This window comes from Cnephaeus nilssonii (genome assembly GCF_951640355.1).
Source record: "Cnephaeus nilssonii genome assembly, chromosome: 20".
In the NCBI taxonomy this organism is placed as follows: domain Eukaryota; kingdom Metazoa; phylum Chordata; class Mammalia; order Chiroptera; family Vespertilionidae; genus Cnephaeus; species Cnephaeus nilssonii.
The window spans coordinates 43,118,088-43,130,402 of NC_137091.1; the positions used below are offsets into that span (position 1 = coordinate 43,118,088).

Genomic DNA, 12,315 nt, shown 5'->3' on the forward strand with positions numbered 1-12,315 from the left:
ATCAAGTAATTATTAAGCACCTCCCACAATCACTGTTCTAGGCATAGAGCATATATCCCTGAACTCAACAAACTCCTTGCCCACATGAAACTTACATTCTAGTGTTGGCAACAAACATAAATAATCTAATGTTAGGTCCTAGCTGGTTTGGCTCAGTGGATAGAGCGTTGGCCTGCGGACTGAAGGGTCCCGGTTCAATTCCAGTCAAGGGCACGTGTGCCGGGGTTTCTGGCTCGATCCCCAGTGGGGGCATGCAGGAGGCAGCCGATCAGTGATTCTCATCACTGATGTTTCTATCTCTCCCTCTCCCTTCCTCTCTGAAATCAATAAAAAATATATTTTTAAAAACCTACTGTTAGGTAATGCAAGTGCAAGGGAGAAAAATAAAGTAGGATAAGAGGATCAATAAAGGATGATGAAGCGGAGAGCTGTTTTGATAGGGTGGCCAGGGAAGGCCTCTGAAGAGTTAACATTGTGCCTCCGACCTGTATAAAAGGGAAAAGCCACCTGGAAGAACCTTCCTGCCACAGAGAACAGCAAGTGTAAAATCTGGGGGGCCAGCGCATGCTTGGCCAATTAAACAGGATGGCTGGAACCAAATGAGTTGACTAGCTTTTTTATTTTTTATTCTGTGTTGTAGAGTTTTGAGTAGGAGTGACATGATCTGATTTGTATTTTATTTTATTTTTTAAAAATATTTTTATTGATTTCTGAGAGGAAGGGAGAGGGAGAGATAGAAACATCAGTGATGAGAGAGAATCATGGATCAGCTGATCGAGCCCGCAACCCAGGCAAGTTGGAATCAAACCCTCATCTCCTGGTTCCCAGGTCAACGCTCCACCCCTGAGCCACGCCGGCCAGGCCTGATTTGTATTGTAAAAGGACCATTCTTGCTGTGTGGGGAATAGGTTGAAGTGGGCAGACATGGATATAAGGGTTCCAGTTAGGAGACTACTACAATATTTACTACAATAATCCACTGGAGACATAAGTAATGGGGCTTGGAATTTAAGAGAAGGGGTCAGATATATAGTCTGGACATCTTTGAGGGTAGCGGGGACAGGATTTGCTGAAGGAGTTCATGTGTGGGTTATGAGAGGCAGAACTCAGGGATGACTGAGACTGGGCCTGAAGTCAGAGGTGGGGTTGTTGATTGGTTTTAGGGACTGCTCTTTGAAGGATATGGAATTCTTGGTAGGTGGGAGTTATTCTGAAGGAGCGGAGATGTATTAAAGCCTGTGAAGAATCAGAAAAGGGTTGGCTGAGGGTCCTGGGAAGAAAGGAGTTATCTATAATTAGGAAACTATTTGTAGACAATCTTATAGACTTATTAAAGTGCTCTTGTGGCCATTTTTCAACTGAGTCTCGTAGCAGGGCTCTGGAGTGGAAAGGGCCCTTGTATAGACAGGAAGGATGCTCCACAAAGCAGACTGACTTGCCTCTAAGGGAATTCCAGGTGGGACAGGAAAACTCTGGGGCCTGGGAGTTTGCACGTGAGTTTGCATCGTGCTGTGGTGCATAGCCCATTTTATGAATGAGGTTCAAAGAAGGGAGCCAACTCGTCCAGCGTCACACGCAAGTAAATAGAAGTAGGATTGGATTCGTAGTCTCTAACTTCAGACTCACTGCTATTCCCATGGCAGCTCATTTTCCACCAGAGGGCCTCATTCTTTCAATCAAATTAACGTAAAGGGAAATGCTAAAGCTGGCAGCTGTGCATGCCCTCAGAATGTGTGCTTCAGTTTTGGCATTGCCTTTCACAACAAAGGCAAGTCTGATTCTCCCACTTCACAGTAATTTATCCCCATATCTAAGAGAGAGGAAGGGAGGGTGACTGGAAAGAGGAAAGTAGATTATAAACTCCATTAGGGCAAGCAGTTTATAAATGTCCAGTAATTAGAATGCAGGTTTTTACTGGTCTCTCTTAAATTTCCAGTGCTTACAAGTGTGTGGATATTTAGATATTTGTTGAGTGAATGAAATGACTATACATTGCAAAGATCTAGGAAGTCAAAAGACCTGGGTTCAATCCTCATCTCTGCTAAATAGCTCTTTGCTCTTGGGTGAGTCACACAATTTCTTGGCCTTATGCTCCACATCTGCAAAAGGAGGGGTGAGTGTGACTAAATCTTTAAGACTTTTTTAACTGTGAAATTTTGATTTTACGAAAAAGGGACTAGAAAAACTTTCCTATTTTCAAGCACTCATTACCCTATACCCGTGGTCGGCAAACTGCGGCTTGCAAGCCACATGCGGCTCTTTGGCCCCTTGAGTGTGGCTCTTCCACAAAATACCATGGCCTGGGCGAGTCTATTTTGAAGAAGTGGCGTTAGAAGGAGTTTAAGTTTAAAAAATTTGGCTCTCAAAAGAAATTTTAATCGTTGTATTGTTGATATTTGGCTCTGTTGACTAGTGAGTTTGCTGACCACTGCCCTACACTGCTGGCTGTTCAGAGGAACTTTATTTGGTTCCATAGGCACATATTTGCCATTAAAGTGACTGAGCATGTACTGTGTACCAATTTATTCTAGTGGTTGGTAGTGGTGAGTTTGAATCTCAGCTCAAGAACATCTTAGTTATTTAACCTTGGGTACAGTTCTTTATTTTTTAAATATATATATATATATTTGAATATATTTTTATTGATTTCAGAGAGGAAGGGAGAGGGGGAGAGAGAGAGAAACATCAATGATCAGAGAGCATTATTGATCGACTGCCTCTTGCATGCTCCCCATTGGGGATCAAGCCCACAACCCGACCATGTGCCCTTGACTGGAATCGAACCCGGGACCTTCCAGTCCACAGTCCAACACTCTATCCACTGAGCCAAACCAGTTAGGGCAATATATATATTTTTTGTGAACTAGAGGCCCAGTGCACGAAATTTGTGCACGGGTGCAGTCCCTAGGCCTGACTGGCTTTCGAAGTGCGAGCGTCTGGCGTGGAAGGGCAGGACCCAGCTGACCTTGGGGCCCTGGGCAGCACCTGGGCCCCTGCACGCCCCTCCTTCGCCCGAGTCACGGCGCCTGAGTCCCCAAGCAGAATTGCAGTGAGCGTAGCAGGATGCCACGGCCAGGGCGCAGCGTGGGCCTCTGGGCTGCCCAGCAGCGCTGCACGGAATCCGGGCAGGCTGTGTGCTCTCTCCTGGCTGGCCTCGCAGACCGGCTCCTGTGCCAACCCATGGGGAGCCGGACTGGCCCCTGTGGTCCCAGCGGCTGCAGCCCAGCTCACCTGGAAGAGGCCCGTGGGTGTGGGCCAGGCTCCTCGTGGGCGCCCAGTACCTGAGCATCCCAGGGGAGGGTAGGAGGGGGAGTGAGAGCGAGCTTGGCAGACACCTGCATTCTCACCTCACCACCATTCCCGTCACCCCTGCCCCCAGGTAGTCGGTTAGAGGTCGTAGCTCCCCACCCGGGTGCAGTGGGAGATTGGTCGACGCCACCCTCCCCCAGTTCCCCATCCCAGCCCAGAGCCCGGTCCCGATTGGGCAATCAGGGCCTGACTGCCGCTGGTCGCCGTCTGTGGGGTGATCAGTTGGGGCCGGACCTCCCTGCCTGGCTCCCTCAGTGCCTGGGAGCAGGGTGCCCCCCCCACCCCCCCACCGCCACTGGGAGCGTCTGCGGGGCCATTGGCTGGCCCCTGCTCACACCCGCCCTGGCATGGCACCACCTGCTCACCTGCTCCACCATCCCAACAGCTCACCTGCTCCACCATCCCAACAGGGTCCACTCTCTTGTTGGTGCCCTTCAGGGCCGGCAGTGGCTTCTGTGTCACTGACACTCGCCATGTTCCGCACTGCCACCTGGTGGTCAGCACACGTCATAGCGAGCGGTGGAATTCCTGGTCAACTCCCGGTTGAGGGGACAATTTGCATATTAGGCTTTTATTATATAGGATAATATTACAGATATCGCCCATTTTACCACCCTTTACCTCCTCCTCCCAGTGCCCCCGCCCCGGGTCCCCCTAGGTAATCTTGGATACATCTCTTAACTTCTCTATGCTTCAGTTTTTTCATTTATCAAGGAGAGATAATCTACTTTATAAGGTTATGGAGAACTAAATGAATTAATGCATGAGTAGTGCCTAAGCACAGAAAGCAGTTAGTAAATTATAGCTACAGTTACTTGACAAGTATAAATCACCAGCAACAAAAGAAGGGAAACTACATAGGAAATAGCTTGAGATAAGTAAGGCAAATGTAAAGTAGGAGTCAGTGGGTTGAGTGGGGACTTCAGGAGGATGAGGAAGACTAGGAGGAATGTATTTGCTTAAGCAGATAACAGTGGGGAGCAGTCTTAAGTTATATTGTGGATTATGGCAAGACATCTAAGTACATACAATGAATGGGCAGTTGGATGGAGCAGGATTGTAGATTTAAATGAAAAGTACCATACTGTTAAATGAAGAGGGGGCTATTTTTAGAAGGAGAAAGTGGTCAAATTTGCCAAATGCCGATGGCTCCACCATTTCCTATTGCACAGACCAGAAATCTACTTCTTTTGTTTCTTGCTGTCCCTTATACCCACATCCAATCTATTGGGAAGTCCTGCTGGCTCTGCTTCAAACTTTATCTCATGTACCTTTCTTAACTTTTTCTCCTTTTATTTTTTGCTTAATCCTCACCTGAGGATATTTTTCCATTGATTTTTAGAGAGAGTGAAAGGGAAGGAGGCAGGGGGGGTTGAGAGAGAGAGAGCAAGAGACATCAGTGGGAGAGAGACACAGCAATTGGTTGCCTCCCGCACACAAAATTGAACCTGCGACCCCGGTATGTGCCCTCGATTGGGAATCGAATCTGAGACCCTTTGGTGTGTGGGCCAACACTCTAACCACTGAGCAACACCAGCCAGGGCCCTTCAATTTTTAGTCTAAGCCACACCCATCTCAGATCACCTCAGCATTCTTTTCACTGGTCTCCCCTGTTCTACTCTTGATTCTTTATAATGTACTCTTTTTTATTTTATTTTAATTTTTATTGATTTCAGAGAAGAAGGGAGAGGGAGAGAGAGATAGAAACATCAATGATGAGAGCCAATCATTGATTGGCTACCTCCTGCATGCAACTTGGGTATGTACCCTTGACTGGAATCGAACCCGGGACCCTTCAGTCTGCCGACCGACATTCTATCCACTGAGCCAAACCAGCTAGGGCTATAATGTATTCTTCACACAGCTGCCAAATGAATTTAAATTAGGGGTCCTGCTTAAAGCCTTCCAGTGATATTTTCTGGTACACTAAGAATAAAATCCAAAGCTTTAAAAAAATCCATTGCCTTTCATGCTCTGGCTTGTCAGACCTTGCCTAAATTCCATGAAAGCTACTTGAATCTTTCTGTTCCTCAAATATGCTAAGAGTTTTTTGTGTCCTCAGGGGCTTTGTGCTTGCCCTGTTTGAAATAGCCTCATTCTTCCAGGTCTTTGCGTGACTCACTCACATACTAGACTCTCAATAAGGGTGGTTTGAATGTGAATTTGGTAGTCTTAAGAGTTTTTAATCATGAATGGATTCATTTACTTGACTTAACTTGAAGTGCATATTGAGAATTCAAAGATTATATATAAAGGCTTATAACTGGTTTTGAACTCTATATCCAGTAGTTTGCTTTCATCCATTTCTTTCATTTGTGACCTGTTTCTTGGTCTCCGCATTTTGGCTGCTTCCCTGTGTTTGTTTCTATGTACTGGGTAGCTGCTAAGTCTCCTTGAGTTGATAGAGTGGCCTTGTGTGGTAGGTGTCTTATAGGGAGGGCCCAGTGGCTCAGCCTCCCCAGTCACCTGAGGTGGACACTCTTGGTGCACCCCTTTGTGGGCTGTGTGCACAGTCTTGTAGTTAAGCTTTGATTGCTCTTGGTATCACTGGGAGGAATTGACCCTCCAGACCAATTGGCTGTGAGGACCAGCTGTATCTACAATGGAAGAGCTGCTGTGCAGGAGACACCCTTATGGGGCAGGACTTGCTTCAGTGGGGCTTTGGTGCTCACTGAGGTCTGCCCCTTGAGCATGTATCTTATGGATGTGAAGAGTTGTAATCCAGTATGGTCTTACACTTACCACTTGGTACACTGGCTCTTGGATCTCCAAGGAGGTGCAAAGTCAGCTAGTGCCTGGGGCCGCCCAGAAGGAGCTACAGAGAGATCTGCAGATTCCTTCTCTTTGTATCAGGTTTGGAAGTGCCCAGACGATGCCCAGCTGTGTAGCAAGGCAGGCTGCTGCTGCTGGATTGATTGCTGTGGGGCTCCCTGACCCAGCTGCTGCCTATTTGACAGGTTTTAGGCTGAGAAAGGACAGGCCATTCATATGCAACAGCTGCTGCCCACAGCTTGGGTGGGGTTGTAAATTGGGTGGGGCGGGGTCTCAGGGAATCACCAGGGCAGAGCAAACAGTAATGGCTGCCAGTTAGCCCTGCACCGGAGAGGTCCCTGTGTCCTGCTCAGGAACAATGGTTGCTGCAAGCACCTCTGAAAGAAAGCCATCCTTGCATTCCTGTCCCCATGCCAGACCAGTTTCTCCATGTATGTGTCTGGGTCCCCCAGAGTCTTGCCTGGAACTGGAGTTCAGAACAAGCGGGAGCTTGTATATCTCCCTCCCGATTAAAAAAGCGGCACACCCGGGTGCCAGCCCTTTCCGTGCCTCCACACCTCCTACGTCTCAATGTGCTTTCTTCACCTCTCTTTCTTCACCTTTCTTCACCTACCAAGAATTCCATATCCTTCAAAGAGCAGTCCCTAAAACCAATCAACCCCACCTCTGCTTCAGGCCCAGTCTCAGTTGTGGAACTTCCACTCAGCCAGCTTTCCCGCCATTCTGGTTGATAATTGTTCTGCCTTTTAGTTGTAATTTTGATGTGTTGTGAGAGGAGGCAAGTATAGGTGTTTACCTGTGCCACCATCTTCTTAATCTATCCAGAGCTACCATCTTAATTGCTCTACCTTATTGTTGCCCTTATGTGCTATCTCATATTAGCCACTTCTAGTTGTATAACCTTGGTTAAGCTAGTTGACTTTGTATCTGTTTTCTCAGCTGTAAAATAGGGATAACAAAGTACCAGCTGATAAGATTGTCATGAGGATTAAATGACATAAAGAGTTTGGAACAGTGCTTGGCCCATAGTGAGTGTTCAATTACATGCCAGACATGTATTTCTGCTGATGGACACTTGGGCTTGTTTTGGTATATCTATTAATTCAACAGCTATTTGAGTAACAGTGTAAGTGCCAAGCACAGTCATAACTGCTAGGGATGTAGTGGTTTCTGGAGTTTACATTTTATAATTATTACTATCATCTGGAGTTAACATTTTAATGGAGGAACAGGCAATGAACATAAGCAATTAGCATAATGCCAGATAGAAGAGGGAGTGGACATATTTTGGATTAGGTGACCAGTGACAGTTGAGCTGAAACCTAAAGGATGGGTCATGTGAAAAGGTTGGAGAGAACAACTAATGCCAGAGTCCTATCTCTTTGCCTGAGATGGGGACAGTGTAAACAGGGAGGCCACGTAGGAGACTGTTGAGTTCTGTAGGCGAGAAATGATGGTGGCTCAGACCAGGCACTGTGGAGGTAGAGAGAAGCAAGTGGATGATGTTGCTGTGAATATATTTGTACATGACTTTTGTGACCACTTGGACATTTCTGTAGGATTGATTCCTAGAAGGGGAATCGCTGTGTCAGGGTATGAATAGTAATAGCTGACATTCATTAAATGCTGACTCAGTGCCAGGTACTATTTTAAGTGCTTTTCATGTAAGTGAGCCATAAGTAAGCTGTAATCTCGGGGCACCTGGCATGGTTAAGGATTAACAACATAAACATGAAGGTCAGTGGTGATGCCACTTGAATTAAAAAAAAAAAAAAAACTCGAAGAGTTTGAAGAGCTCCACAGGATTTAGGGATCATGGAGAGGACACGTGGCTATATGTGATTTATCAGAGGCATTTATATGTGGCATTTGCTCTGAATTCAGAGGAGAGAGTATTCGAGTCTGCCATAAGAAAAGTCTTGCTGAGGAAATGGCACTCAAGTTGGGGTTTGAAGTCTGGGGAAAGGCTTGAGAGGAAGAACAGGTCATTTCAAGGTGTGTGGAATATTGTGATTTAAAGTTTGCAGGTGGTGGCCCTGACCGGTGTGGGTCAGTGGTTGAGCATAGACCTATGAACCAGGAGGTCACGGTTCAATTTCCGGTCAGGGCACATGCCCAGGTTGGGGGCTGGATCCCCAGTGGAGGGGCATGCAGGAGGCAGTCAATCAGTGATTCTCTCTCATCATTGAAGTTTCTATCTCTCCTTTCTTCCTCTCTGAAATCAATAAAAATATAGGCATATAAAAAAATAAAGATTGCAAGTGGAAAACTGAGGGCATGTTTGGGATTGAGTAAAGTAATTTGGTAGTAGTGGGAGGTAAGGCTGGGCAAGTCAGAGGTAGCCAATACTGAATGGCTTTAAATGCCAGCAAGTAACATATACCGAGCATCTGTTACATGCCAAGGATTATGCTAGATGGCTTTGTATACACATTTTACCAGGTTGTTGAGATTAAAAACCATTAAGTCAGAATTAGATCCCCATTTTACAGGTGGATAAACTGAAGTTTAGAGAGATTCTCTAGGTCAGCCAAGTAGGAAGTGGCAGAGCCAGAATTCAAACCCAAGTCTTCAGACATAGAGGCATGAGTGATAGGTAGTGCCTGTTGCCGAAGAAATATCAAGGAGAACAGCCTGAGAAGTTAGTGGGCGTGGAGATTAGGAGGCCACTGGTAATATTTGAAGATATGGATTCCTAGACACGAGCAGGGATGTATCTTTGAGGTACTGGAGCAGTCAGACAGCAGAAAACCCAGTCCCTCAGACTGAAAGGAAACTTAGAACCTGGAGTTCCAAGTGCAGCAGTGTCAGGGCCAGGTGCTGGGAGGGCTCATAGACTCACCGTGATAGCAGAGACTTGGAAGGTACAGCTAAATGCAAGGGTGCTCAACCTTTCTGAGCAAGGAGGCCAGGTAGAAGGTGTGATATGTGTACTATGTTCTTTTAGGAAACATTGCTTATTATATTTGCTGATTCTTGAGGGATTAGGGCTCCTCTGGAAAGCCAAGTAGTTTTCCTTCCTCCTCCCATCCATTGGTATGATGCTCTACATCTCTGATAAAGGACCTGCTCATTGCATCTTGTAAGCCCTCTTCTCAGCTTTCTCCTGTTCTGGTGAAGTGGAATTGTCACTTGAAAGGCTTGTGTCTGCTATCCTGTGATTGGCAGTGAAAGGGCCCATAGATTGAAAGCAATAACGGAGAAACTGAGACCCAGACATATCCCTTTGAGGGAAATATTGTCAATATTCTCCCTCTTCCCCCATCTTATCCTTTGACTGTATCAGCGAAGAAAATCCAAAAATCTGCTAGCACCAAAAATCAGCACAGGACTCAGCCACCATTCTCATTAAAGACTTCTAGTCTACATGCAACATCCATAATTATTAGAACCATTGGAAAATAGTTTCTGCATGTTCTTCCCAATACTGGTACTTGTTGAGAATTGACTCATTTCATAAATTAAGAGCAAACTCATTGTCCAGCAGAACTTGAATTTATGTGAGGCTGTTCTTAGTTCTTACTTATCCTTTTCAGTGTGAATAATCATATTCGCTGCAGAAATATTAAGGAGTTTAATTACAGGGCGCTGTCTAAGATCCTGATGGGGTTGTTTCATAATATATGATGTAAACTCTTTTATTTCCTTTTTATAATGTCAATGAATGAGCACTTTATTTTTTTATTTTGTATTTTTTTTAAATTTAGTGTTCAATTACAGTTGACATAAAAGTTTATGTTAGCCCTAACTGATATGGCTCAGCCTGCAGATTGAAGGGTCCCAAATTCAATTCCGGTCAAGGGCATGTACCTTGGTTGCGGGCACATCCCCAGTAGGGGGTGTGCAGGAGGCAGCTGATCAATGTTCCTAACTCTATCCCTCTCCCTTCCTCTCCGTAAAAAAACAATAATATATATATATATATATTTTAAAAGTTTATGTTAGTCTCAGGTGTATAACAGTGACTAGACATTTATATACCTTACAAAGTAATGACTCCATGAGTTTAGTACTTACATGACATCATACAATTTATTCCTTTTTCAAATAAAAAATTGTGATTCTGAAACACTTGTGCTTCAAGGGATTTTTTTTCTTTCCTCTATGAAAAGCACTTGTGCCTTTATTTTGTCACCATGTATGGGAATTTTGTATGTTTTCCTCCCCTCCAAGGGAATTCAAGTAAGATATTGTAGACCTATATACTGTCTCCCACTGACCTCAGAGTTAAGTCCAGACTTCTTGGGATAGCCCAGCCTCTGACTACCTTCTGTTAGCCGCGTCTTCTGTCACATTATACTTAAAATGATTCAAACATTTCTTCGGTATACCCTCTTTCATGCTGCCACGTTTCTGTTTGCGTGTTATAGCTTAAATAGTACCGCTTCCCACCTCTTCTTCGGCTATCATACTAGTCTAACCATCATCCTCTTACCATAACTGTGATACTCTTCCCCTCCAGACCCCACTACCCCATGGCTTTTCATCAGGCTTAGAATCAAACCCAGAAACCTTACGATGCCTGTGAGAGCCTTCATGATGTAGCCCTGGTTCTGTCTACAACCTGATTTCCTACCAGTTTCCCCTTTGCTCACTGCTCTTCCTCTCCCTGAAACATGCCACAAACTCCTGCCTCAGGGCTTTTGCTCTTGCTGTTTTCTCTGCCTGGGATGCTCTTCTCCCAAATATCTATATGTTCATCATTTACTTCATTTTCATTTGTGCTCAACACCTCCTCAGAAAGGCTTTTTCAACGAGTTTGACTAAAAGAACATCCTCCATCAGTCTTGATCACATCATGCTTGATTTTCATCACTGTTTGGCATAATATACAGGGTGAGGCAGAAGTAAATTTATAGTGTGAGTACCTGAAACAGTTTATTCTTGTATTATTATTTATTAATTTTGTATTATTTTCCATATGAACAACTGTAAAACCTACTTTTGTCCCACCCTATATACTCTGTTATTTATCTGCTTTCTTCACAAAGTATAAGTTACAGAAGGGCAAGGATTATGTTTGATTTATATCCACACCTTAGAGAGGTGTGCCTGGCATAGGTGCTCGACAAATACTTGTTGAATGATGTGCTCTGCAGGATGGATCGGAGCATCTCTTTTCTAGTTTTGAGGCTGTGCTGCTTCAGTGCAGTGAATGAAAACTAAAATGACTGCCCTGTTGTTTTGTTCTTCAGCGATGTGGCAAGTTTCTGCTGCTCTGTCATCCAGTTAACAATGTTTGCTTTACAGGCTGCGGGCCTCCCGGGTGCTTCTCGTCGGCATGAAAGGGCTCGGGGCTGAAATTGCCAAGAATCTCATCCTGGCCGGAGTGAAAGGACTGACCATGCTGGATCACGAACAGGTGAGATGTGCAGCCGCCTCCCTCATCACTCTCCAAAGCGGTCTCCCCTCTTGGCTATAAACACTTAGGGATTTGGGGAGTTCCTACTTGCCCCTTCAGGGCTGTGAAAGGAGGGCTGGCATTCATGGAACTGTAGCCTTTGGAGACTGATGGTGCTAGCACTGCGTTTTATTTCAGTACCACCACTCCTGTTTCCTTGTTGAGCTTGTTTATCTGCACGTAGAGTTAACTTCTCTCTTGGAGAGTGATCCTGAGGGGTAGAGGAGTAGTTTCCAATTTGTGCTTATAAATCACCTGACTAATTAAAAATGTAGAATTGCCTTGGGGCTTTGTCATGGGAAAGTCCTTCACCCTCCAATGATTCTACTTTAGAAAGAAAGTCTGAGATGAGGCTCAGGAATAAATATATTTAAAAGATATCTCAACTCAATTTTTTTTTAAAATGCATTCTATTAATTTTCCACAGAGAGAGGAAGGGAGAGGGACAGAGAGTCAGAAACATCAATGAGAGAGAAGCATCAGTCAGCCGCCTCCTGCACACCCCCCACTGGGGATGTCCCCGCAACCAAGGTACATGCCCCTGACCAGAATCGAACCTGGGACCTTGCAATCCGCAGGCTGACTCTATCCACTGAGCCAAACCGGTCAGGGCTCAACTCAATTTTTCAAAATTAAAAAAATAGCCCGGCCAGTATGACTTAGTGGTTGAGCGTCAACCTATGAACCAGGAGGTCAAGGTTCGATTCCCAGTCAGGGCACATGCCTGGGTTGCGGGCTTGATCCCCAGTAGGGGGCATGCAAGAAGCAGCCGATAGATAATTCTCTCTCATTAGTGATATTTTCTTTTCTTTTTCTTTTTTTGACAGGCAAGT

The 12,315-nt window shown here is 45.2% G+C and overlaps 1 protein-coding gene across 1 annotated transcript in view; it reads left to right on the forward strand.

Annotated features, from left to right (window-relative positions):
• SAE1 (SUMO1 activating enzyme subunit 1) overlaps nucleotides 1-12,315 on the forward strand; it is a 69,036-nt gene that overhangs the window by 1,133 nt on the left and 55,588 nt on the right. Inside the window, exon 2 of the mRNA XM_079799792.1 lies at nucleotides 11,332-11,443. Coding sequence (XP_079655918.1) covers nucleotides 11,332-11,443 — 112 coding nt within the window. The remainder of the gene's footprint in view (nucleotides 1-11,331; nucleotides 11,444-12,315) is intronic.